The sequence below is a fragment of the Sebastes umbrosus genome, chromosome 13 (assembly GCF_015220745.1).
Source record: "Sebastes umbrosus isolate fSebUmb1 chromosome 13, fSebUmb1.pri, whole genome shotgun sequence".
Classification (NCBI taxonomy): domain Eukaryota; kingdom Metazoa; phylum Chordata; class Actinopteri; order Perciformes; family Sebastidae; genus Sebastes; species Sebastes umbrosus.
The window spans coordinates 17543491-17558398 of record NC_051281.1 but is presented as its reverse complement, the minus strand read 5'-3'; the positions used below and the strand labels follow the sequence as shown (position 1 = coordinate 17558398).

The window sequence follows — 14908 nt, the reverse complement described above, 5'->3', positions numbered from 1 at the left end:
AAATACGTCATCCCTGGAGCACTCTATAGATCCCCCGAAATGTTACACACTGCTCCTTTAATAGAATGTCAGTGCCTCTGGTTAGATGGTCATATCATATATCATATCATATACTTCTATGGGAGACTAGCTGGAGTAATAGTGCATTTCATTCTTCCCGAATATCCTCTTTATTTTTTTTTCAAGGTGCCAAAAATACAACACTAATAATCCAAATCCACTGTGTTCTCGAGGTGAAAGGGTTTTATCCCCTTCATAAACGAGAAACCAGACAGCAAATCTTGAACTTGGTTAAGTTAATAAAGGCCTATCAATAGCAGCAAAGACAAGTGCTGAATGCAAAAACTCACCCTATCAGTCGCGTCCCAGCAGCAGTTGCTTCAGCAGAGTGTGTGTGTGTTTGGAATCTTAAAGGCAAGGATCCAGACACATTATTGAGTGCCACCGAAGGGGTCAGAAAGGAAGTGGCACTGAGAGAGGGTGATACAGAGACATTCAGGAGTGGTTAGCACCGTCATCGTGCAAAATTGCGATGGGGTTCATTTGTCGTCACTCTCCGGGGAAAATCATTTGCGCTCAAACTCGATTAAGTCTATGAAGTGGATTTTTTTCTGTGACAAGTATAGTAGTAGGGGCGTTGCATAAATGATTAAAGGATATGTGGCATTAGGATTTGTCTGTCTCACACAATAAGGAATTACAGTAGACAGACAGTAGTATCTCTGTGTTGAGATAACTTAAGAAATGTTGATGCAAATGTAGGCTACATAACAGACTGCGCTGGATTAGTTTCCAGGCTGCAAAAGAATTGAAATGCAAATAAGACAGGGATTACTGAGAGGAGCATTCAGTCTACCAGAGCCTCCTCCATTAACGGGTGAAATACTGGTCACGTTTGAAAACAGTGTCTAAGCCTAATGATTATTTTCTAGTTACTTTTGTTTATAGCAAGTTAATAACTCATTACATTTCTTGTCATCAGTGAGTCATGAACAAATAAGACACCGTTTGGCACCTTGCTCGGTAGATTACTCAGAAATACAGTACAACAAATAGCATAATGATCCGATCTAAGCCGATAATCGTTCCCATTAGTCCACACACTCTGATGAAACTAGTGCAATGTGGCAGGCGGTCCCTATTCCCCAAACACGTTTGCCCTTGTTAGTGTCAACCTGCAAAACATAATAGAGCTGACACGACATCAGTGAGTCGTTTTCTCCAGTGGATTATTTGGCTATCCAATGACTTGCATTTGAATCCAAAGAGAATGGTGCTAAATGAGAAACTGAATCATCTCGACTTCAAAAGCATGCTTCTTCCTGCACACCCAGAAGTGTGAAATCTGTAGCTGCAGGGATGGCACCGACTTGAAAGAGCCCAAATGTGAATTCTCTTTTATAGTTTTTTCTTTCAGATCTGTGAAGAATAGGAGAGGTATTTATTGACTCGTCTCTACCTTGTTACAAAAATGTACTTACTGGGCTTGAACGTCTCTTTTGTTGGGTCTGCAAATTAATTATACTGTTGAAAGCGTTATGTAATATTGACAAAATGTAAAAATGAATGTCCCCCTAATATGTTATCCTGAGCTTGTTAAAACTGTTGCATTTATATAAATTTGAGTTATATATTCTACAAAAAAATATCATGGGACTATTTCATCATTGTCTGTCAGCAATGCTGTGCTGTTTCCTAAGTTGAGAGTGCCCTCTGCTGGCATCTCTCTATCCATCCATTCTCCTCCCACTATACTCTGATCAGGGAGCACCAGAGCAACCAGAATGACTCTTTTCCCAGCAGCCTCCTCCAGCTCCTCCTGAGGGGGTCATCAAGCGCTCCCACGCATGCTGGCAGATGTAGTGTTGATTGAATTTGTCTTTCCCACTGCTCATTTCCTGTCCTCCCTTTATACCACTTTGCCTCCCATCAGCAAGTGACTTAGAGGAAGTAAGGGAAGGAGACAGAAGTGAAGATAATTAGGACTTAAAGATGCAGTGGGTGGAGTTGGAGCAAATGTGGTTTTTAAAAGTTATTTTTATAAAACGGTCACTATATCCTGACAGTAGTGCATGAGATGGGTAATCTGAAAAAAAATCATGTGCCTCTGGTATCCTCCGGTGCTCCTGATGGCATCTGCAAGATTTCACAGACCGGAGAAAAACAACCAATCAGAGCCGAGCTGGAGCCTTGTCGTCTCTGAGCAACTGTCAATCACTCGTAAAGTAACCACACCTCAAGTAATCACACATTAAAGTAACAGAATATTAATTTGTATTTGATCAGCGCCCCCTAGTTTGACCGTTTGATCGGAGTTTACGAGTGATTGACAGCTGCCTCCGTTGAATGAACAGCCAATAGGAACATAGTCTCTCTGAAATAACCTGTGATTGGCCAAAGATTTTTTTAAAGCCTGAAAACAGAGCCATGAGGAGGTGCAGAAGTCTAGTTTTCTCTCAGAACACTTGAATTACAATATGCTGAAAGGTTATTATGGAATCTTTGCCCAATGACGCTAAAATATTCTGCCTACTGCAGGTTTAAATCTTCAGTCCAATAACCAATTATAAAACCAAAGTGCTCCAAATTCTGTCTAGGTTTCCACCATAGATTGTATAAAAAGATGGATGACGCGTCTCCACTTCCTCCCACTGTACAGAAGTGAAGCCAAAATATCCCGGATACGGGAGCTGCCATCTCGAGATTTTGACGTCATTTGGAGCCAGAATCTGTGCAGTAGTGATCGGGGGGCTGCAGCCACCATATTGAGGTCACCCACCTGAACCAATCGTGAGCCGAACACAGACGCAGCTTGACAGCGAGAGAGACTCCTAGCTGCAAATCATGATGTCTTGCCCCCTTTTTTATAGCATCAAATAACTAATTAAAACCAAACTTATCAGAAAAATGAGCACTTGAGCATACATCAGTGTGATAGGAACTAACAAAAATGACAGAAACCATCTTTGGGAAAAATGTATTTGACGTGTTCTTTGACTTTTTAGTTTGGCCCATGTCCCATCAGCTAACATGGGCTTTATGACCTATACTGCAGCCAGCCACCAGGGGGCGATCAAGATGTTTTGGCTTCACTTTTCGGGAGCTGTCGTGTCGTCCACCTTTATGTACAGTTTATGCTTTCTACTTTCCACTGTCCTGAATCAACAAAGAGATATGAAGAAATATAGGCCACACAATGGGCTACTTCTACACTGTAGCATTATCTCTTTCATTCTCTGACTTTCAGATGATCAGATGGTGTATTCATCTTTTAAGAACGCTAGCTGTGTCTGGGCATGCCATTAAAACAATTCTCCCTGCAGGATTTTCTAGCCTTTCCCTCAGACAATAATGTCTCCTAGTCGGAGACCTTGAAGCTGTTTTTGTCTCCTACTGTACTGGGACAGCTGGCAAGATGGAAGCACTAACGTCAGTTTCTGGGTCACAAAGGAAAGGAGGGGGGAGGGAGAGAAAGGAGAAACATTTTGAAGGGGAACACAACACACCTGTAGTCTCTCCAGTGTGTCCTTACACCAAGGTCTCATCACAGCTTTTTCTTCAGGGAGGATATCCTGCTTACGGATGTCCCCCCAACCTGGATATGACAGTCAGCAAGACATAAACAATGCAGAATCATTGTATAGAATTGATTCTGCACCTTTTATCACTGATATTTATGACCAATCTTTTTCTCATTTGTGCCTTATTTATTCATTGTATATGTGTAGTCTTTTTTTTAATACAATGCACCATTTGAGGACAACACTTTTTTGTTATGCTTGCATAATGACAATAAGTTCTTGAATAAACAATGCTTTTTCATACCAAATTAGTTTTTTCTAGTTTTGTTCATTGTTATGCATTTCAAAGCTTTTTGCATATTTTACAATAGTTGTAGATTTTTTTCTACCACTGATTCATGGTGAGTTTTGATGGGGTGCATCTCTTACCTTGGGCTGTTGAACTGCATTGCATTCACAAGTTATAATTAAAAAATTAACATTCATGATGTGAATCTGACAGCTCTTTATAATATAAATGAGTCTGTTCAGCAACCCACTATGTTGTTCCACTATTCTTACACCACTTCATGTTTATACAAGGTGATAGAACAATGTGGCAAATTTTCTTTCTACCTCTCAACTACAGATAAAAATGCAACCATCTGTGAACGCTCCCTGATCTTGCTGCACTTGCAGAATGAGAGACGGACAGATGACCTCCGGAGCAAAGTCATCTATTGACGGCTTGGAGGAGTCAAGCATGGGGATATCAATTGTATCCCAGTGTGAAAGAACTCATTTCCCGGAGTCAGTGGGGCTGCAACCAGTCTCTCATTTATATGCTCAGACTGTTTCAGAGGTAGTGTTTACAGTTTTGCATGATCGGCCATATAAATCAGGTTTTGCATTAAAGGTTGTCACAAAAAAAGTGACAGTGGAATGTACTTAATGTCATAAACGCTGTTATACATTCTGTTTCTGTGAAGCCTTTAACATTTAATATCTTTTTAGTCTTTCGGGAAGGTGTTTGCACAATACTCGATCATTTTGGGCTTGCAGATAGTGGTAGTATTATATTATATTATATTATATTATACTGAAAGAGTTATTTTGCGAATAAACAAACATCTTTTAATAGAATACCACACACTGGTGGGGTGCTTGTTATTTTATAAGTAAGGTAGCTACTGAAAAGCAGCTGGAAGCTATAAATTCTGACAAACATACATAATCGTAGCTACTGTACTTTCGAAGTTTTCTTGATTCTTTTTTTAAACATTGTCAGTCCATCTTAATTTAACGAGGATACCGCCTTGGTTATCCATTGTGTGGAAATATTCAGTAAGTCTTTCAAACTTATTATACAAATATTTTCACTATTATTTATTTTATTATTTATTTATTTTATTATTATTATTTTATTGGGGCTGTCAAAGTTAATAACTATAGCGATAACGCGTTAACGCAAATTTGTTTAATCGCCAGTAATTTAATGCAAATTGCGATTTTTAGGTTGTAGCGGGTTCAGTTTTAAAGCTACAGTGAAGATATACTGGTATCATATGAAACTACCAAACCTGAGGAATTCATTGGTACCATGTCATACTAGCTTGTTGGGAAGGAGGTTAAAAAACGCTCCAAACTTGCGCTAAAATTTGGCAAGGAAAAACTGGCATGGCCATTTTCAAAGGGGTCCCTTGACCTTTGACCTCAAGATATGTGAATGAAAATGGTTTTCTATGGGTACCCACGAGTCTCCCCTTTACAGACATGCCCACTTTATGATAATCACATGCAGTTTGGGGCAAGTCATAGTCAAGTCAGTTATGATTTGAGCATTTTTTTTTATGCTAAATGCAGTACCTGTGAGTGTTTCTGAACAATATTTGTTATTGATTTGTGTTGTTAATTTATTTACAATAATAGATATATACATACATTTGCATAAAGTAAGCTGATTTGTCCACTCCCATGTTCATAAGAGTATTATATACTTGACAAATCTCCCTTTAAGGTACATTTTAAACAGGTAAAAAATGTGCAATTTAATATTGATTAATCATGGACGATCATGCAATTAATCGCAATTAAATAATTTAATCGATTAACAGCCCTATATTTTATAGTTTTTCCTCATCCACTGCTAGTGTCATAAAGGACAGAGGGTTTTGTATAGCTGTACAGATTGTAAAGCCCTCTAAGGGCAAATTTGTGATCTGTGATATAGGGCTATATAAATAAAAATTGACTTGTCTTGACTATAACCTGATTTAGACACTGTATCCTGCAACAAGAACCCTTTAAAAACCTATAAAAGGTGGTGGTCATATAAAGCGAGGCCAGACGAAGTCATCAATCACAGCTCCCACAGGGTTTTGAAACAGGCCCGCCATTAAAAAAATACTCATATTGTAGTTATTGTCATATCAATCTTACATAAAAAGCTGTTCAAAATGTATGAGTGAGTTAGCAGTACAGGTGCCAACTTTTTGTACATGAAAAGAATATGATGAACAAGTTCTGTATTAGGTGCAGATGCTTCAGTGAAACTGTGATCATTCACTCTGCTGTGAATTATTTTGGCGGTGCCTTGGTATTACATTGCGACAGAGGATTTTAATCCGTTCTTTAACAAATTACATAACAGATTCCACTGTTCATGAGCAGCCACAATACCAAAAAACAACAACATAGAAGTCTGTTACATCAGTCGAAAAGATTAAGTTTGACCTTTGACGTGCAGAGCAGGGCAGCGATCTGACCTCTGAGAAGACCATCATGCATGAGTGAGCGTGATTTTAAGTATGATGCAAAACATTGTTTCTCTTTACTTCTCTTTCGACAGATCGTGGAAGGCATTTGCAAATTCTTGCATGAAGACTAAAATAAGAAAATACATATCAACATACCGTATGTAATGATATCATACCATAACCTTGACCAGAACAGTGAGGAGTTGAATACTTTTTTTAATTTGGATTATTTTTATTATCACAAAAATATCTTGAAATGTCACACGTTTTGACAAAAATCCTGTTTTTTTTTTAACTAAACGTGTACAATGGTAGGTGGTGGGGGGGAAACGAGCATCTGCTCCTCTCCTTAATAGTCTGTACTTTGCACATACATAGTATGCAGTCCAACTTTGCTGGTCCTTTGAAGGTCAGAGAATCATTTCAGGCTGTTGTAGACTTTGCAGTGCAGGTGTGCGAGCTTCTCAGTCCTGCTCCTCCTCAGCATGGGAAACCACTCCTGGTAGCTAAGCTCTACAACCCTGTAGCCTGCCAACTTCAACTGCCTCCTCTTCATGGCATGAAGGCCCAACAACTGCTGTGAATGGCAGCAATAGTGGTTCCTGCTGGAAACTTGGATGGCAAGTTTGACTGTGCTGTTGGAGTCCTGAGGGGCTGAGCCCGGCCTACTGGGTTTGGCAAGAGTTTCTATAATGCCACTGGTCAGATCTACCCCTGTGTCAAACAATCTCCCGCCTTCATCGGGCTCTACTCTGTGAAGAACTGTAGGATTAACCGTAGGAGATGTGGTTAAAGGTTCAGTGGTGTTTTTGGTATTCATTAGCTGTGCTAAAAGATCCTCAGTTATAGTTACTCCTATGTTCATTTTTCCCCAACCCTGATGAGAAGGAGATTTGGATGAACTGTTCTCTGGAGATGGCGTGGCTGTGCGGGATGCTGGGCTCACAGGAATCGGCTGTCCAGCGGAGTCGATGTGTACTTCCAGGTCGATGGAGCGAGTGTGGGGGAGAATCATTCTCTTTAATACAAACTCCTCTCCTCCGAGCAGATCCCGCAGAGCAGATTCCGCTTCCTGAACCTCTGGTTTCAGGCACATATCTGACTGAGCAAACTTCCACAGCATCTCTGCCACCTCCTCTCTCAGTTCACGGCTCAGCCGCGGGCCACTCCACCGAGGCAACTCCAGAGCCACGGCTTCATCTAAAGTGCACAAGTCCTTTTTCAGGTCCAGCTGTTTGGATTTCAGTGCTAAGTTTACAAATTCAGGACTCAGAGCTAATGTAATTAGGTCCTCCGGGAACTGAGAGACAAAGGCCAGGCCTAGAAGACCGGTAAGCAGATGCTCTGGGTATCGCTGGAATTCAGCTTTCCTCCGTCTCAGGGCCTCTGTAAGGCTCGGATAGAAGCTCGGGCTCTGGGCTGGGAGAAACCCTAACGTGCCAAAGGCCCACAACAGCTTGCATGAGTCTTTGCTCCTGCAGTGTGGCACCAGTGAGGGAACTCTCTCGGCTATTGCCATTAGGATGTTATCGTCGCGGTGATGCTGTGCTGAACAAGCCAGTGCCACGTGCATCAGCCCCTCGACGCCCATCCTGTGGGCCCGTCGAGGAACCTCCTGCGCCATGGCCTGCAGCCACGCCCTGTGATACAGGTAGCTGAAACGCAGGAATTTCAGCACATTCACCATGGCAAAGTCGCTCATCTCCTCCACAAAAGAGAGTGCCTTATCAACAATACGGGTCACTGCACCCTGAGATATTGAAGTCTGGGATTTAAAGAGCCCCAAGCACACAGCGCCAACCTCCTCAGGGCACAGTTGCTGTAAATGACGCATGAGAAGCTGCTCTACAGGATGGATCAAGTCTTTTGGGCACTGCCTGCCCTCTCCTATTATATACAACAGTTGCACCAGCTCAGGGACCCCAATCTGTCCCAGATGCAGACGGACTGAATCATACAGGTGCTGTAAGAACTGGGGGACCTGCCTCCCGATGCAACGCCACAAGTCAGCAGCTACCAGCAGCTGGTGTAAACTCATCTGGCTGGCCCGGCGGCTCAGCTCGGCCTCGTAAAGCCCGAGCACAGAGTGGGCTGAGGGCATGTCCAGCCACACAAACGACTGCAGCACCTCCAGCAGCTGAGGTTGAGTGAAGAGGCGAAGGTGTTCCACGGAATATCGGAGGAGCATGATGAAGCGCTGGTCGCTGCGCACTAATGACATCTTGTCCGGGTGCAAGCGGCTGAGCTCTGTGAAAAACCGAGACACATCTGATGATTTCATGCTGCCTTTTAAAACGGTCACTTTTTGGAGCACCGGCAAGGCCTCTTCCCATTCGATTGGGGGAGGCCGCTGGGTGAGGTCAGGGGTCATGGAGGAATACCCTGGCCGGCATTTGAGGAAGGCACGTGTATCTACTTTAACATCTGGCGGCGTGGGTTTTCTGCGGTACGGCGAAACTGATGGCATCTCGGGTTCAGGGCCTTTGCGGAAAGCTAAATCAAGAAGCGTGTTCTTGGAGCTGGAGAGGTGCCGCGAGCAACTCACACTGTAGTGATTGCTCTGTTGCCAGAAGGAAGGTGCGAGAGTGGAGAGGCACTGTTCATCCTCATCATTATCTGTTTGGCTCCGGGAGGTTGCGGAGCTCCACACAGAGCGATGATATGAGGAAGGGTTGTAATACAGCCTGTATCCTCCTTGGGGAGAGGCCTCCTGGTGTTGCAACACTCCTTTCTTCACCTCATGATCATCAGTCTCATCCTCTTGTTTGACAGGCACATGCTGAGCCTGGGCAAAGTCCTTTCTCAAGCCTGGGAGGTAGCGTAGCCTGGGCACCCGTCGACACAGCACACAGGCAGCCATCAATCTGTCAGACTAAAACGACAAAAGGCATGATTTCAATTGACAGCAAACGCCAAGTTCTAAGTCGAGCAAGCATGCAATTCCTACTATGCCTGGCAATAATTTACCACAAAAGATTATATATTGTTTTTTGGGGGGGATTATTCTATATGTAGATCAATTTCACATCAAATTTACTAGGATTTTATCCTTTCCACAAAAACTGCAACTGGGAAGCAACGTCTGACGGTGGCCTGCACTGTCTGCATCTGTTTTACTCACCCTCTTTGGTCTGAGTGGTTCAGATATATTTACTTTTTGTTTTTACTTTATATTTGCTTTTTTAAGTATTGGCATTCATAACATTTCAAATCTGATATACTTTACATCTCATTGCATTTTGTATCTATATTTTTTAGACTGAATTAATCTTAGTGAGAGGTCAGACATGAAAATAACATATGTTCAATTTGTTTAAAGATATGCACACTCTTGCCAGAAACTAGTTTTCAGACATGATTTCAATAGACAGCAAATGCCAAAATACAAGTGCTAAATCGAGCAAACATGCAATTCCTACTATGCCTGGTAGTAATTTACCGCAAAAGATTATATATTGTTTTTTTGGGGGGGGGGATTATTCTATATGTAGATCAATTTCACATCAAATTTGGTCTAGGCTTTCAGCGGCCAAGAATATGCTGCTTCTAAAAGAGGGTGAAAGGTAGATGTGGAAATAATAAAAGGAGTCCAGTTTTAAGCCGCTCAATTTGGATTTAAACAATAAAATTAAATAAAAAAAAATAAAAAAGTATAAACCTGTTTTATATATGTTGTACACTTAAGCAGACATTTGTGGAACATTATGGTCTCAAATCTTTGTACCAACACTACAGATAGATTTCTCAAGCAAGGCCATTTGCACAATATTTACTACATTTCTTGTCAAGCACAGTAGGCTATAAACAAAGTTAATAGTGAATTTCCCTTGATGAAAACCATGACAAAATATTAAGTGCTATAGCCTATTTCTACAGAACACCGCTTATAAATGACTGTTATATTTCCTTTAGTATTAATAATAATAATAATGATAATAATATTTCCTGCCTGAAACCCAGAATCCCTGTTGTTTAAGTAAATGAACATATACACACATATACAGACGTGGACAAAATTGTTGGTACCCCTCCGTTAAAGAAAGAAAAACCCACAATGGTCACTGAAATAACTTGAAACTGACAAAAGTAATAATAAATAAAACTTTACTGAAAATGAACTAATGAAAATCAGACATTGCTTTTGAATTGTGGTTCAACAGAATCATTTTAAAAAACAAACTAATGAAACTGGCCTGGACAAAAATGATGGTACCCCTAGAAAAGATGTAAAATAATGTGACCATAGGGACATATTAAACTAAGGTGTGTCCTGTAAATAGCATCACAGGTATCTTCAAACTTGTAATCAGTCAGTCTGCCTATTTAAAGGGTGAAAAGTAGTCACTGTGCTGTTTGGCATCATGGTGTGTACCACACTGAACATGGACCACAGAAAGCTAAGGAGAGAGTTGTCTCAGGAGATTAGAAAGAACATTATAGACCTTCATGTTAAAGGTAAAGGCTTTAAGACCATCTCCAAGCAGCCTGATGTTCCTGTGACTACAGCTGCACATATTATTCAGAAGTTTAAGGTCCACAGGACTGTAGCCAACCTCCCTGGACGTGGCCGCAAGAGGAAAATTGATGACATATTGAAGAGACGGATAATACGAATGGTAACCAAAGAGCCCAGAACATCTTCCAAAGAGATTAGAGGTGAACTCCAAGGTCAAGGTACATCAGTGTCAGATCGCACCATCCGTCACTGTTTGAGCCAAAGTGGACTTAATGGAAGACAACCAAGGAGGACACCAAATCATAAAAAAGTGAGACTGGAATTTGCCAAAATGCATATTTACAAGCCACAAAGCTTCTGGGAGAATGTCCTTTGGACAGATGAGACAAAACTGGAGCTTTTTGGCAAGTCACATCAGCTCTATGTTCACAGACGAAGAGATGAAGCATCCAAAGAAAAGAACACTGTACCTAATGTGAAACATGGAGGAGGCTCGGTTATGTTATGGGGCTGCTTTGCTGCATCTGACACAGGGTGTTTTGAATCTGTGCAGGGTGCAATGAAATCTCAAGACTATCAAGGCATTCTGGAGCGAAATGTGCTGCCCAGTGTCAGAAAGCTTGGTCTCAGTTGCAGGTCATGGGTCCTCAAACAGGATAATGACCCAAAACACAGCTAAAAACACCCAAGAATGGCTAAGAACTAAACATTGGACTATTCTGAAGTGGCCTTCTATGAGCCCTGATCTAAATCCTATTGAACATCTGTGGAAGGAGCTGAAACATGCAGTCTGGAGAAGGCACCCTTCAAACCTGAGACAGCTGGAGCAGTTTGCTCACGAGGAGTGGGCCAACATACCTGTCGACAGGTGCAGAAGTCTCATTGAGAGTTACAGAAATCACTTGTTTGCAGTGATTGCCTCAAAAGGTTGTGCAACAAAATATTAAGTTAAGGGTACCATCATTTTTGTCTAGGCCAGTTTCATTAGTTTGTTTTTTTAAATGATTCTGCTGAACCATAATGCAAAAGCAATGTCTGATTTTCATTAGTTCATTTTCAGTCAATTTTTATTTATTATTACTTTTGTCAGTTTCAAGTTATTTCAGTGACCATTGTGGGTTTTTCTTTCTTTAACGGAAGAGTACCAACAATTTTGTCCACGTCTGTATGTTAAAATAATACTACTATTAGTAGTAAATATAGATAGATGGTAGTAAATAGGGGTTGCATCATTTATTAAGCTTTAATATTATTTTGCATTATTCAGTGGTGTGCTCTAACATGCATGTTACAGTAGGAGAACAGCTACATTGCAGAATGGGAATGTGGTGTCAGAAAGTAACATTAATGTAGGCTTAAGTTATTATTATTATAAGATAAATCACATTACACATGTATATGTCCTGCAACCAGACCGTTAAACTCACCTCTGTCTCTCCAGCATCAAGACGGGACTGTTATAAACATGTGAAAACCTCATGAAGTTACGAGGAGAGGAAACCGTGGATGTAGTAAGTCAATGTGCATACATGCTGCAATCATGACCGGAAGTCAAGTACTTCAACCTTCAAAATAATAAACTAGGCATTATTAGCCAGACGATTTAGCCAATGATGTGCTACAAACTAGTTAAAATACAGTGCTGTGATGTACAGACTGTAATAATTTATGAAAATATCCAGTGGCATTAATAGGTTGTACAATAAATGGCTGTAAAGTATCGTGGTGCTACTTTATTGTGGCGGGTTGATGTGGCTTCCGGGGAGGGCAGCAATGACTGAACAGTGACCTACGACAGCCGGGGAGGTTCAAACTTTAGGGCGACGAAACGCGATTTGAAAAAAACAAACGCTACCATAAAAACAAAGTTACAATGACTATGCTTTTTATATCAACAGTTTTTAAGACTTATGGCGGACATTTATTTAATACAATTGTTCCAAAAAATAAAAAATACATATTTGAAAGTATATATTTGAAAATATATTTGAATTGAAATGTAGCCTATAATTTAAATTGTTTAGCAATCATAACACCAAACCAGTACTTTTACAAAGTGTTTGATTACCAGCGTAATTATATAATAGTTGTAATTATATAATAATTGTAACTCAAGACTTTTTTGTCAGGAATAAAACTGTTACTGTTGTTATTCTATTTTGCCTGATTGTTATTTGTTCCTGATATGTTTTCTGAAGCTGAATAATATTGAAACATAATATTGGAACATTTCAATTATCAAGAAATCCCTTTCACTTCACCCAACTGTAAAGCATATTTGTATTACATTAGCACATCTGGAGTTATGTTTCCTTGTAAACACTTTTAATTTACAATTTCCAGCTAAGATTTTATATTTTTGTGAAACTGTTTTATTTTTCCTGTACGAATAATTTCTGCTAAGAGCAAACCACTTATTGAAATATATTTCTGTATCCTGAATAAACTGTATGTCAGGATCTATGCTACAGGTCATTAGTAGTTGTGTTTTGGTACATGTGAACATGTGAATTCATTTTTAAGCATATAGCACACAAATGTATCAGTACCAATGTTTTTTCCTGCAATCATACCAAAGGTATATACTACATACAGCACTAGTAACTGCTGCATTTTTGTTTTTGACTGACGTTGATGTATGTTTTTTAGGGAATCACTTCAGACATAGACAGAGACACCATGCTTATTCACTTTGGCAATGCACATTAATCAGTAAACAATAATGAGGACATAAATCTTTTTAACCTCTCCAACAAAACTGCAACTGGGAAACAACGTCTGAGGGTCGGCCTGCACTGTTTTAAAACTGTCTGCATCTGTTTTATTCACCCTTTTTTGGTCGGAATGGCTCATGAATATTTACTTTTTTAATCTGAGCTATGGCTTGTATTGTTTTGAAATGAGGATCGGATCAGAAAAGTTGCCAAAGAATTGTCTTTTCATTCGTAACATCTCAATTGCGTTTTATATCTATATTTTTAGACTGAATTATTCTAGTGAAAGTTCAAACATTATAATAACATATGTTCAATTTGTTGAAAGGTATGCACACTTTTGCCAGAAACTAGTTTTCAACTACGGTTTCCTCCCCTGGGGACAAATTATGTCCCCCAGCCCCGACTTCAGAAGTCATTTTTGACCATTTCAAATGTAGATATACGCTTCATATATTTGATTAATTTAAATTATAGATGAACAACTTTTTGTGTGTTTTTCAACTGATTTACAATGTATGCCGTTTTACTGCTGTACTTACAAAAAATGCAGAGGTAAACAAACCTTTTAATAGCATCAGAAAGCATTTAGTGTTATGTCATCCTCACCTCCTCAGCACTATTTAACATGGTTTTCATCCTCAAACTAAAGTGGAATAAAGTGTAACTTTATGACACAGAAATGCATCACAGTTGTATTTCAGAATTTCCCCTTTTTGGAATAACGTGTTTAACATTATATCCATATTTATTTACCGTTTCTTTTAATATTGCAGTCAATTTATATTGTAAAACAAAACTCGAAAAAATAGTTTATACTTTTAAATTGCAGTATTTTTTAACATCCTTGTATTTTAAATCCGTGTGAGCAGGAGGGCAACTTCAAATTCTGTGCCTCCATTTTGTGACTTCACACATGACTGAATCTAGAGGTTAAAGGTGACCTAGACTGACCTGTGGCCATAAGCAAGACAATACCCTGCATTTCAGCTTTAAGGAGGAACACTCCTCAGAGGGAGGAGCTTTGGCAACCGACACTTTAAACCGCACTGGTGGCAGTTCCTTTTTAATAAAGTCTTCGCTGACGTCAGTGAGCATTCTTAGCATGTGCATCTTTGACTGAAATTAAGTTTCATACTGATGCTAACACGGCTGCATATTGTAAAAAATGGCCAGAGTACAAATTATGTGGGTGGAGAGTAATTTGTGGTTTCAATGAAACACAAAAGCAGGCCACAATAAAACTGCACTGGCTTGTAATTTTATTCTACATTATACTGTAAGTTTTGTTGTGAAATGATACAAATTACAATAATTATCCAAAATCCCATTATGCTATTATAATGAGGAAATGGATGTATTTTAAGGGGATGTAGCTATTTTGTGTGTGTGTAGGATTATCAAAGTTTTATACAAATATGTCTTACATTGTATGCAGTTCAGACATGATGTAAAGAAAAAAGTAAATGTATAACAATGAAT

At 39.8% G+C, this 14908-nt stretch overlaps 1 protein-coding gene across 1 annotated transcript; it reads right to left on the bottom strand.

Moving 5' to 3' along the window:
* Window positions 1–6464: 6464 nt before the first annotated feature.
* LOC119500769 (FAST kinase domain-containing protein 5, mitochondrial) lies at window positions 6465–12286 on the bottom strand. The gene is made up of 2 exons (XM_037790678.1): window positions 12140–12286; window positions 6465–9128 (listed from the first exon to the last, which is right to left on the bottom strand). The coding sequence occupies exon 2, from the start codon at window positions 9114–9116 to the stop codon at window positions 6675–6677; it is 2442 nt and encodes an 813-aa protein (XP_037646606.1). The 5' UTR covers window positions 9117–9128; window positions 12140–12286; the 3' UTR covers window positions 6465–6674.
* Between the last annotated feature and the right edge of the window lie 2622 nt (window positions 12287–14908).

Bases quoted from the DNA above. Each gene is read 5' to 3' on its own strand.
- LOC119500769 (XM_037790678.1), bottom strand. From the start codon at position 9,116: ATGGCTGCCTGTGTGCTGTGTCGACGGGTGCCCAGGCTACGCTACCTC.